This window comes from Prorops nasuta, unplaced genomic scaffold (genome assembly GCF_024137725.1).
Source record: "Prorops nasuta isolate Cenicafe-Biocafe unplaced genomic scaffold, Cenicafe_Pnas_1.2 PNAS00005, whole genome shotgun sequence".
Classification (NCBI taxonomy): Eukaryota; Metazoa; Arthropoda; class Insecta; order Hymenoptera; family Bethylidae; genus Prorops; species Prorops nasuta.
This window is the reverse complement of record NW_027116802.1, coordinates 422,678-436,069: the sequence shown is the minus strand read 5'-3', so window position 1 is coordinate 436,069 and position 13,392 is coordinate 422,678. Positions and strand designations below refer to the sequence as shown.

At 31.2% G+C, this 13,392-nt stretch overlaps 3 protein-coding genes across 3 annotated transcripts; 1 reads left to right on the top strand and 2 right to left on the bottom strand.

The window, feature by feature from the left end:
* Positions 1 to 258: 258 nt before the first annotated feature.
* Positions 259 to 2,792, top strand: LOC136773573 (protein FAM200A-like). The gene is made up of 3 exons (XM_066727346.1): positions 259 to 1,780; positions 1,861 to 2,400; positions 2,689 to 2,792. Exons 1-3 carry the CDS (start codon positions 259 to 261, stop codon positions 2,790 to 2,792), a joined length of 2,166 nt encoding a protein of 721 aa, XP_066583443.1.
* A 6,584-nt stretch (positions 2,793 to 9,376) lies between these two features.
* On the bottom strand, positions 9,377 to 10,188 carry LOC136773570 (uncharacterized). The gene is made up of 2 exons (XM_066727343.1): positions 9,532 to 10,188; positions 9,377 to 9,403 (listed from the first exon to the last, which is right to left on the bottom strand). Exons 1-2 carry the CDS (start codon positions 10,186 to 10,188, stop codon positions 9,377 to 9,379), a joined length of 684 nt encoding a protein of 227 aa, XP_066583440.1.
* Positions 10,189 to 10,250: 62 nt separating this feature from the next.
* On the bottom strand, positions 10,251 to 10,751 carry LOC136773569 (uncharacterized). The gene has a single exon (XM_066727342.1). The coding sequence runs from the start codon at positions 10,749 to 10,751 to the stop codon at positions 10,251 to 10,253; it is 501 nt and encodes a 166-aa protein (XP_066583439.1).
* Between the last annotated feature and the right edge of the window lie 2,641 nt (positions 10,752 to 13,392).

Sequence of the window (13,392 nt, the reverse complement as noted above, 5' to 3'; positions counted from 1 at the left end):
CAGGTTCGATTCCCAGTGAAACTATCAGTTTTTTTTAATGCCAACTAATTAATTATCCGTCAGGTCATCAACCCTACATTACAAATCGTTGAACCTTACCCCATTTCTGCCTTTATTTGTACACAATTTAATAAATGTATAAAAGTAGATGAAGCCGTTGTATCTTGGGCATTTGCCTTAAAGCTATTAATTTGTCAAGTTCGGATTAATTGACAGTTTCGTGATATAAAGTGATTAAAGTGATAGGAAGAGTGGAAAATGTCTTCCAGTGAAAATAGCCCGGTATCAAAAAAGACTAGAATGTCTTCCAATCCGCAAAAGAGAAAAAGCAGCCACAAAAAGAAATTTCAATATCATTGGTATGATTTGAACCCATCTTGGATGAAGTGGGCAAAGCCGATACCTGATGACAGTAGTAAGTTTCACTGTTTAATTTGCGATAAAGTTTTAAATTGCGGTTATTCGGAAATTCAGAAACATGAGTCCTCCAGCATTCACGTGCAAAATGCTGTTCAATTTTCAAATCGGCATATTCCGCAAGGCTCCAGTAGCTCATCTAATTCCGCAGAATTTTCGAAGGAAAAAGAATTTGATTTTCTTGAACGCGTTAAAATAGCGGAAATAAGATTGTCAACGTTTTTTGTAGAACATAATATCCCGTATATAGCAAGCTCCGCAATGGTTAATATGTTTAAACAGATAGGCAAGGAACCGGAAGTACTACAAGCCATAACATTAGGACGTGTTAAATTATCAAAAATTATAACTAATGTGGTTTGTCGCGAAGAAACACAAAGTCTCACGGAAACGTTACAAAATACAAAATTCTCGGTATTTGTTGATGAGACTTCGGATTTAACAAATGAAAAATGGTTTTCAATAATGGTTCGGTATATTGAACCTGCGTCATTGCAAATTCAAACACGTCTATTGCAATTAATAAATCTTGACGCAAGAGATTGTTCGGCCGAAAAGTTATTTTCCGCGTTTAATAATGAAATGGTAAAAAAACAAATACCATTAAGCCAAATATTGGCAATAGCCTGTGACAATGCATCTGTTATGATCGGTAGAAATTCGTCTTTTCGAACGAAAATATTAGAAAAGAATGCAAATATAATAACGTTTCGATGCATATGTCATTTATCGTCACTCGTTGCTTCCGCTGCTTGTAAAGAGCTACCTTCATTCCCGGAAGAATTTGTGAAGAAAATTGTTAATTTCGTGAGCGGAAGCCCTAAACGGACGGCAATATTTCGGGAATTTCAAAGGTGTTTTGCAGGAAAAATAACAAATTTGTTGAAGCATGCCGAAACTCGATGGCTTACTCGCTATAAATGTATTGATCGTATATTAGAATATTGGGATGTTCTAAATAACTTTCTATTAGAACAATCCTCAGAAAATAATATGCAAGCCTATGAATTGCACCAATGTATGCAGAACGCTGAAACTAAAGCGTATTTGTATTTTCTGCATTTTATTTTAAATAAGTTCAATACTTTTAATGCCGAGTTTCAAGCACGCGAATCGAAACTGCATTTATTGCAGCCAAAATCGGTTGAAATTTTAATTTTTATTTTAAGAAATTTCATGAAACCTGCATTATTGAAGTTTTGCATAGCTCAAGCAAATTTCTGTGATATTAATTTTTCCAAGGATATTAATATTATTCCGTTGGAAGATATAAACGTAGGATATGATTGTGAAGAATATCTGCAAGACCAAAAGAGTAAAGAAACGTTAACGCAAATGCAAGTTCATGATATTAAAAAGAATTGTTTAAACTTTTAATAAAAGCTGCTGACGAAATTCGTAACCGTTTCCCAATACATGATGAGTTTTATAAAAATTTTACAGTTCTTGATAACGAGAACTCACTTTTTAACTCAGATAGAGAATCATCGGCTGCAGCATTATTAAAAATTGGCAATACATTTGGTATAAAAAATGACATAGAGCTAAAGAAAGAATGGTTTTCTTTATTTAACGATGAGTCAGCAGATCAGAAATATAAATGGTCTAGACTTTCCTTCGATGACATGTGGATAAAAATTTCGCAAACTAAATGTGAAAGGAAGGAAAAATATCCTTTGTTGAAATTACTATCGTGCATAGTACGGTCACTTCCACATTCTAATGCAGAAGCAGAACGGTGCTTTTCAATAATTCCTGATGTCAAAAGGAAAAAAAGAAATCGTATAAGTTCTGCTACTTTAAATGCAATTTGCGTCATTAAAAATTATTTGAAATGTACATATCATGATAGCATTACAATGCCAATAAGTAAAAAACACATAAAATTAACTGAAAAAGATAATTTATACACAAGAAGTTACGTCGAAAATAAAGTAACTCTTACAATTCATGGATACACAAATGACGATGATGATATTGATGGTGATTTTGATGACGAAGTACTTTACGATAATTGAAGGAATGTCTGACGGATTCGACAATTATAAAATCGAGTGAAACTATGTCTGACGGATTCGACAATTATAAAATCAAGTGAAAAAATGTCTGACGGATTCGATAATTATAAAATCGAGTGAAACTATGTCTGACGGATTCGACAATTATAAAATCAAGTGAAAAAATGTCTCACGGATTCGACAATTATAAAATCAAGTGAAAAAATGTCTGACGGATTCGACAAATGAGAATAGTGTCTGACGAATTCGACAGTTCAAAGAAAATACGTAAAATTGACCGAAAAAATACGTAAACCGCGAAAGGAGGGTTTTTTAGTGGGTAGGCGCTGTCAGAAGAACCATGTAGTTCGAACTTAATAAGTATATTAATTCGACACAAGCATGGAGATGGTGAGTCCCACACTATTTAGTATACGGCTAAAATATATATTCATTCCAACAATTGAACTTACATTACACAACAGTTTTATAACTTTTTGTGTAATGAAAGAACACAATAGGAAGAAATGTATGTTTCCGTAATACTAAGTGTGCCAGGATGCATTTTTCCCTTAAAAAAAAAAACACTGCAACAATTTACAATTAAAAATTGTTTTCATTTTTCCAATAGGAAATATTTCATGGAACACGAAGAGAAATTCAACAAGCTTTATTCGCTGAGTATGGAGATTCAGAGAGACTTTTGATTCTCATAGGGTAAAATTGAATTTCAATAAACTTACCATTTCAGAGCTTTCAGAGGGTATTTTTATTATTATTACTGACAATTATACCTGAAATAGCAAAAAAATCCAACCGGAAGCGGCTACGACACTCCACTTTCCCATTAAATGTGTTTGAAAATGGACAATTTTAGCCACTTCTAGGCTTGATTTTGCAACATAGCTATGGAAATCAACTTTTGGTTCCAAGGTGATTTGGTTATCATTTATAGCATGTATTTGTTCATTCGGACATTTTACACCAGATTATGGCCGAAAAAAGAGCCAAGAAGCTTGACCAACGGAATTATTTGCCTCTCAATATAGAAATAAAGTCAGATTTTTAAAGCTCATAGTGTAAAACTCAATTTTAATAATCCTTTATTTTAAGTGCATTCTGGATCAATAATTATTTATTTATCAACAATTATACATGAATTTGCAAAATTTTCAAGGCGGAAGTACCTCCTACACTAAAATTTTGCATGAAACAAGTTTGAAAGTTGTTAGTTTGAGCTATTTCTTGACATTGTATTTTACATTGTAATATTAAGGCGCAATTTTATTTCCTGCCATTATTTTGGCATATTTTTTAGGAGATTTCATTCGCTTATAGGTGTACCATACAAGAAAGTAACCGAAGAAACATCCTAGCCGCCCCACATTTTCATTTATTAGGCTCTCATCATAGAAATTATGTCAGATTTTTGCATTTCATAGGAAATTGATGAATTTTGGACAATTTTGTGATATTTGCAAATCCAAATCGCCATCGGTACAGTGATGTTGCAAGAAAATGGTCGAGTTTTTACCTCATTTTTAACCATTTTTTCAAATTAATCAATCTCATGTATTCTCGTATAATTTTTTATTTAATTAATTTTAAATGTCACACTTCAGTGATCATTTTGTGCAATATAATAAGGGTTTTTTCTTTCAATTAGTTACACGGATAATATTATTTCTTTGTTAGTTTTATTTCATCTCATAATAATTTTTTATATACAAAAATTTTTTACAATTTTGAGGATAATTGTTAAATTATAGTAACATTTAATAATTTTCCTGTATTATAATTGTCAAAAAATAAATTTCTCTTACGAGCGCATCGAGCCGGCCGACACCCTTGGAAAAGGAGTTTCGCGCGGCTCGTTGGCTAAACTTAGGTGAAATAGAGAGCGAAAGAGAGGTCCGAGAAAAGTATATTCATCCCTCTCGTACTCATACCTCACCGGAGCTAACCGAACTTCAACGGCGAAAGCCGAGACACGCACGTATCGATGTAGCTGTGTGCGTGACCAGCGAGCGGCGACAGTAGTGGAGTTGGCTCACCGATGTACAGCTGGCACTGTGTGCGAGCTAGCTAGTGGCGGCGTGGTGGGGATACCGAATTCCCACAAGTTGGCAACCTTACCGCCTGCGCTACAGCGCTCACTTGATGTACTAAGAGCAAAACAGCCTTTTAAAGACTGACTACAATTCTTTCACTAACTCGTCATAAACAATCAAGAATTAGCTGCAATAATAAATACATTTATCTCCACAGCATTATTGCACTAAATTTATTATGTTTTTAATTTGAAGCATACATTTTACATGAAGATACGATACTTAAGGGTGTTCATGCAATACTCTAAATACAAAACTATTCATATGCTCGTTTATCATAGTTATTCGACTACATATAACAAATATTATAATATTACTTAATTAATTTATGATAGTTGAGCATATGAATAGTTTTGTATATAGAGTACTGAATGGTTACCCTTAAATTATCATATCTTCATGCAAAATGTATGCTTCAAATTAAAAACAATAAATTTAGTACAATAATGCTATGTAGATAAATGTATTTCTTATTACAGCTATTTCTTGATCATTTATGACGAATTAATAAAAGAATTGTAGTCAGTCTTTAAAAAGCCTGTTTTGCTCTTGGTACATCAAGTGAGCGCTGTAGCGCAGGCGGTAAGGTTGCCGTTTATCATGCGGTGGGCTCGTGTTCGAGTCTTGGTGAAGATTAAAATTTTTTCATTTTTTTTTCATTACAAGGAACTTTTTTTTTAATAACCATTAACTTAGTGGACTCAATAATAAATAAAAAAAGTGCATTTGTTAACAGATTAATATAAAAACATTGAGTTTATTTTACCTCAACTCATTTGTTATAATAAAACGCATTTTTTGTATTTATTACCAAATCTAATTAATTAATGGCTACATTTGACCATTTTATAAAATTTAAAAATCAATTTAGGAAAAGCATTTTTATTTTATTCATTTACTTATACCATAAGTACTTCAGCTGTCAGGTAGATCAAAGCTGTCACTACTCCTTATTTCTTTATTACACTTTATTTTTCCGTATACTAACATTTGTCTTCGTTCACGCCGTTCACGGTGACAGGCTGTGAATATACTATATATAATTTTTGATATATTACGTTCTGCATTTAAGATGACTACTGATGTATTGCCGCTGGCAATATACTTTGTGCAGTCTGCATTCCTTATATCAAAATTCACTTACTATAGAGCGTAGTACTATTCAAGATGGCGGACTTGGCAACCTTGGGGCCCCAGCCCCCGCTGCAGCCCGGGCTGTGAGAGGGTGGTATATTGAAAAGTATGTATAAAAAAAAAGTTGGATATTTTGGGCGTCGGTATTGCCGGGAGCGAGGTAGAGTTTTTGTTTCTGCCTCTGTTACTCTAAAAGATACTGTGAACTAATGATTCATACTTGTAAGGTGGTGTGGCCGAGCGGTCTAAGGCACTGGTATAAAAGAAACCAGTTTAAAGTCCCCCTACGATTGTGTGGGATACTCGTGGGTTCGAATCCCACGGCCACTGAAATTTTCTTTTCTCTCTCACAAGGTCATCACGCGTGTGCGTGCGTTAGACACTCCTTTTAGGAAAATTTTTTTATGAAAGAGTGAAAGATAGAGATGGCGAGGGAGAGAGAGAGGAGATTAAATACTGCTAATTTCCAGATATGCGTACACGTTTCATCCTGTTAATCTAAAAAAAAAAATGTTTTTCGTTAATAACATAGATTTTTATGTGGTATTGCACACCCAAAACACGTGTAGCTCCTTCTTTCCTCTTCTTCCTTCAATGAAGAGTGCGATAATATCAATCAAAATAAAATCATAAAATTTTTACGAGGTATTGCGCACCCACAAAAAAAACACGTGTAGCTCATTCTTTCCTCTTCTCTTTCAATAAAGAGTGTGATAATGTCAATCAAAATAAAATCATTAAAATTTTATATGGTATTGCACACCCAAAAAAACGTGTAGCTCCTTCCTTCCTCTTCTCCTTCAATGAGGAGTATGATAATGTCAATCAAAAAATCAAGTGAAGAAAAAAAAATGAAAGAGGAGAAATATAGCTTTTCCACCTTTTTCTCTTCATGAGAGAAAAAGTGTGATAATACCCAATGAAAAATCATGTGAAAAAACAAAGGAATGAGAAGAGAGAAAATTCATTAATCATGTAAAATTATGTCAGCTTTTTCCTCTTTACCTATCTAAACTTCTGCAGTTTATGATAAGAAGCTGACGTATAAATGTGTGATAAAAGAGAAACATTATGCATCGCTGCTGCTGTTGCGTTGACAAGTTAAAACTGCGAATTAAGATATAAAAAGTGAGCGAGTTCTACGAATTACTGCTGTGAACAGTGATTTAATTGAATAATTTCAAATCTAGTTTTGCTGCTGATTGATTAGGCAAAATATTAAGTAAATGAATTCTGTAGCTCTTTGATCAGGCCTATAGGATGAAAATCCATAGCTTTACGGCTTCGATTCAGTCTGTCGCTGAATATTACTATATAAAGTTGAACATGGTGAATCTGTGGAACCTACCAACGTATGATACAGCATCATTGGAACTATTGGAAGAACCATTACCTTCGCTGGAAATACCAGAAGAATCATTACCTTTAATAAATCCACCGACTCCACCTCCACGACCACCAACACCAATACCATTGGAACCACCAACTTCACCTCCACGACCGCCAACACCAATGCCACGAGGGCTATCATTTGAATTTCATTCACAACCATCGCCAATATTATGGGAATTACCAATTCCATCTCCTTCACCACAACCATCAATATCATCGGAATTAACAATTCTATCTTCTTCACAACCACCACCACCATCAACATCTTAAGTTAGTTTTCTAAAAGTAAGTAAAAAGAAAGGAAAGGGGGGAGGGAGGAGGAGTAGGAAAAAGAGATTAAGTAATTTAAAACTTGAATAGAATTGATTATATATATCTTTTAGATTATGCGTGTGTGATTTACATTGATAAAGTGAAAAAAAATACATACATTGATTATAGACATATATATTAATGTATCTGTTTGAATCAATATTACATAAGAAAAAATAGTATGTCTTAAAAATCAGATATTTTTTAATTTATCTTTATTTTTTTGTTTTTTTTTACCGATGACGATGGTTTATTTCTTGATAATACAGTTTTTGCATTTCTCTTACGATATTTTCCAGCAATAGAATTATTTTTATTTTCTTCAGCAATTTTATTCTTATTTTCCTCATATAGCAATACTTCATCTTCGTGATTGATGTATTCTACCTCTTCTATGTCATCCTCTGCTGTATCATCATCATCATCAGCACTACCAGCACCATCGTTGTCACAATCGTCGTCGTCGTCGACGTCACCATTTTCAACGTTTACTTTACTTTGTCGACAGTTGTTCTTAGTAATAACTCGCTTTTTCGTCAATATATTTAGAGCCATACTTTTTGTAGAATCAACATACATGACTATATCTTTTTTACATTCATGCAAAATGTTTATCAATTTATTCAATAAATCCTGATCATTGCACATAAGAATATTTTGCAACCTCATTGGTAGAAATAGTGAATAATCATTATTCAATTCAAAAATTATTTTATCACCAAATTTAGTTTTCACATTTCTTATATCGTTGATTATATATTCACCTTCGTTTAAATCAGACTATCTTCTATTAGGCAAATACGATTTCATGCTACTGAGAGTATTGTTAATCTCTTCCAACCACTTCATGATGATGTATGTAGAAGAATTATTTTTCTCTATACTTTATTCTTTACTAAAACACACACAGCTTTCGTTTTAATTGATAGACTGAGGAAAAAGTGGTATTGAATTACTATATATATAAAGTAGGTGGTATATCCCTACTCTTTCCCCTCTACTTCCTTTGCTCTATATTCATCCTTCTCCCTACTCCTTCTTATCCTAAATCTTACTGCAAGAATATGGGGAAAAATTGTCAGGTATAATAGCATATGACCGTAGATAAGAAACTCAGTTCTAGTGCAAACAATCTAGTTTACCCATTCCACAAAGCCTACTCTTCAATCATTTTTTCTCCCTTGACCTTTCTCCCTCTCTTCCTCACATTAACTTGTCGAACCTCTTCTGAAAGAGAGAAATAAAAGTTTGTGTATGTGTGTGTGTGTGTATATATTTTTTTACTTGTTTTTACATTTTTTCTTCTTTAAAAATGGCATTTATGTTGATTGATGGTACAATTGTCAATTTACCAACGGAAATATTTAACAATGAACAGCGGTGTATAATCAATGAATTAGAATTTTTAATAGAGTTATGGCTTAGCGATTTGTCTGATGATAAAATGTTTTATTATAGATCTGGTATTGAGATATATCAGGTAGTGAAGGAAAATGATGAAATCAATTTTCGAAAGCTAGTAAGTAAAAAAATCATTATATGCAAATAATTTTTATACATAAATATTTTTTTTCTGTTCATAGATAAAAGACCATACTAAAAATGTGAATTTTAATATAATTGATAAAACTTTTAATATACCTTATGAATTAAGTCAATTAGAATCTGAAGATATGGAGATATTGAAGAAAATTATTACATTTTATTGCGATAATAATCTACAGCAATTTTTTCGTTTTTATAAATTTGGAGTTTATTACAAATTTTTAAGTCCAGAGCATATAATGCGGACGGTAAATATAAAAGAGAAAATATTAATTTTTTTTTTTTTTTTTAATATCAATTTCTTTTTATAATCGAAACTGATTTTTTTTTTACAGGATGGATACAGTGCTGTAGATACATATTATTTTTTAAATGACAATGACGAAGATCGTAATTTTATCAAATGTATTGAGAATGAATACGGAATAGAATGAAGTTAATAATATCAATGATGAAAAAGAGAATGATTTAATCATAAAAGACGTAAATATATATCTATACATAAATATATTGTACTTAAAACATGAATAAATATAACATATTCAAGACATTTTTTTTCCTATCCTTTCTTATAAAAAAAAAAAATACATATTACTTCATCATTTTTATATTAATTTACGTACAATATCACTTAATGGTTTATATTCAATAATCTGATCAAGAATAATTAAACAATATGCGCTAGTATTCTCAGGTATATTAGAATCACACTCAAATTCTATCTTAATATCTACAGTACCACTTTTAATTGATTCGTTTTGATGAGAACAGTCAATCGCAACAAATGGACCATAGTCTATAAAATTTTTGAAATTAAGCATACGCATAATATATTTTGATTCAGTATTATAATACGAATTAATAAATTTATAATACATATCATATAAAATAGCATAGTTATTATTGGCAAAATTAAGATTTAATTTATCGTAGGGATATGATGCGGAATTTAAATATAATTTTAAATTTCTCAAATTACAATGATCAAATTTAGCCATACTCTTCTTTACATTATCTTTCCTATTGGATTGAAATGCAAATACTATAAAACGTGGCTTTTCTAATTTTGTTGAAACTTTTACTGACCAAGAATGGTTTTGAGTTTTGAGAAGTATAGGATATTCATACAATTCCCATGAACGATACGTCATTGTAATAGGATGATCTTTTTTAATGATGTTTAAAAATTGTAATTTTGTATATTCTTCCAACGTAATATGAGGTATTTTCCACTGAATTTTCGATAGTACTAAGTCTACTTTAACATTAATATTATCCATTGTACAATAAACAGCATTAGAATCATTGCGCGATCTTATTAGTATGAGTTCATGACGTGCATTTACGATACACGTTTATAATCATCAAAAAATCCCATTAGTTTGTTCAACGGTATGCAAAAGCTGAAGTATTGGAAATTCTTAATTGGATTTTTACTATTAATATCAAACGATGGTGATTTCAAAGTTGTACTCTCATGTGATGATAATAATCCATAGTTTCGCAATGTAGTAGTAATACCTACATTTTTACAATGATCCACTTCAACACCATTCAATTCATAACGTATTTCATTAAACAAAAAACCAGCTCCATTTGAATCCAAGAACAATTTATTCTCATCAATAGTGGCATTATTAGCAGCGATTGCAGATACATCTCCTTCAATAAACAAGAAACTTTCGCTTGGTAACACAACGAGGTCCTGTTGTTGGATAGGAATGCATATTTCGTCGTTGTGGTTGAGTGATGAATTCACATATGGATTGTAAGAGTGTATTTCAATGTTATTGATACGGTTATCGTAATGAGGTGTTTCGATAATGTTTAATAAATCAACCATTATTTCTTCTTATTTCAACACTTTTAAACCAATTGATTTTAAAAACTTTTTATTTTTAATATTCAGCTTACTCTGTCGTTTTTTGATATTTCTTCATCGTCCTCGTCGTTGTTGTGTTGTTTTCGAAGTTTTATTCCAACTAATTCCTGAAGTTCGTGGAGATTGTAATTTATATGTAAAATCTTTGTTGTAAATTAACATTTTCGTAGATGGAGTCTAATTGTAATATCTTCACCACTGAGATCTACAATATTGTTATCTTGGTCGACAATGGAAACAGTTAAATTATCAATTACCTTCACGATTATCGGCTGATAAATGACATTATTTGGCGTTTCCGAGATTTTATACCCCGGCTCAACGTTTGGAAAAAATTCATGAATAGTGTGCACAAGTTCACCATTATTGTAGGCTCCTGCAGATATATTCGTCATTATTCGTATAATATTTATTTTCAATATATTCACAGGCATGTGAGATGCATGTAATTCATTAGCTTTGAGGACTCCTCTTTTTTCCGAAAAACCCAACAATTTTCCTATATTATTTTTTTTACTAACGTCAACATCATATTTACATTTAATTTCACTTTTCAATGTATTATTATTAGCACGTATGATTAATATATCATCTATACTATTATCCGCATCATTATCATTTAACTGATCAAACAGAGCATCTTGTAGATATTCATTAATAGCGCGAAGCTCATACGATCCATGTGGAATTTCGATTTTTTCCTCAATTTTATTTTTTTCATAATAAAATGTATTAATCGATGAATTTATATTTTGAATTGTATTAAAAGTTTGCAAATCAATCAAGCCAAGCTCATATTTCCCATCACTAATATCTATTGGTGGATAAAAATTAGCGTTCAATATTGAAGAATTACCTGAAAGCGTAATTGTTAAAGAATTCATTATTAAAATAATATATATATATATATATATATATATATAGACACCAACTCTAATTACTTAATTATTTTTTTTTAAATTTAACACAACTCACCACAAATTGTTTGATTGTACGACTGATATTTATTATAATTATATTCAATTTTTATTTCTTTATTGTACCCTTTTTTATCACGATGGAAATACTATATTATTTCTATTGGTGGCTGCAAATTTCCAAAAGAATCAAAATAATCTATGTTTTTACCATGTTTAATATAACCCACCCAATGAGTACCTAAACCTTCGTAATTATCTAAATTGATAATTCCACATTCATGTTTGAATGGAAACGTTGTTAGTTTATTGCGTATAAATACACCACGAAAATTTTGTATATTTTTACACATATCGAGTAATTGAAAATTTGTTGTTAATCCGCTTATTAGTTCTTTCTTCTTTTTCTCCCTCTTAACTTTTTTTTCATGCTTTATACCACTACCACGTTTATAAGGTGTTAGATAAAGACCACGACCTTCCATGGCTCTATTATGACGTTGTACTTCATCCAACTGTTTACGAGCCTGCTTTGCTTTATTCACTGCATTCGCTATACCAGCTATTCCTCCAATTAATGATCCTAATGCACCCAAAATTGGTAGAATAGGTAAGAATCCACCACGTTTTGCTACTTTTAGTTTTCTTGTCTTCTTTCTTTTTTTCAAACCCATTCCTACTTTTCTTTCTACATTCATTGCAGCCCAAGTTGCTGCTGAAGCAAGTCGTTCACCAAATTTAGTGTCTTTAGAAAAAACTATTTTTTTAGCCTTCTTTGCTAAAATTTTATCTGCTTCGTGTCTTTTGAAGAACTCTTTACTTTGAGAATATGCAATATCATGTTCTCGACATGCAGCATCAAGTTGATTTATACCTTTTTCACCGCGTGATAATCTTTCCCGTAATCGTGTTCCGGGTCCACAAAATTGATATCCTGGTACGTGAAGCTCAAAGGGAAGATTGTTTATTACACTATTAACAAATCCTTTACCTTTCCTTATTAATAACATATAACCACAATTCAATGTTATTTTTCGAAAAAATTTATTTTTTTGTTTAAGAAATCTCATATGATTCAGTGAAAGATTTCAATGAAACTAAATTCTTTTTTAATATGATTTATATATATATATATATATATGTGATTTTTTTTCTTTTTTCCTCATAGTAACATTATTGCTGTGTGTAATTAATGAATTGCCTATTTTGAATTTAAAAAATGCGTTTTATAAAACAACGTTTAACAATACCAATTTATAATTTAGACTATAAAACCATTAAAGAACAACGTAGACATGGTGCTTTATTACCAAATACAATACGTGGAATTATTTGTGGACCATCAAATTGTGGTAAAACTAATGTTTTATTAAGTTTAATAGAAAGTCCAAATGGTTTAAGATTTGAAAATATTTATGTATATTCTAAATCTCTACAACAAACTAAATATAAGTATTTAGAAGAGGTTTTGTCAACAATCAATAATATTGGTTATTTTACATATTCGAATAATACCGATAAATGATGCATTACCAAACTCTATTTTTATATTTGATGATATAGCATGTGATAAACAAAATCTTGTGAAAGAATATTTTTCTATTGGTAGGCATTCTAATATTGATAGTTTTTATCTGTGTCAAACATATGCAAAAATACCAAAACATTTGATTCGCGATAATGCA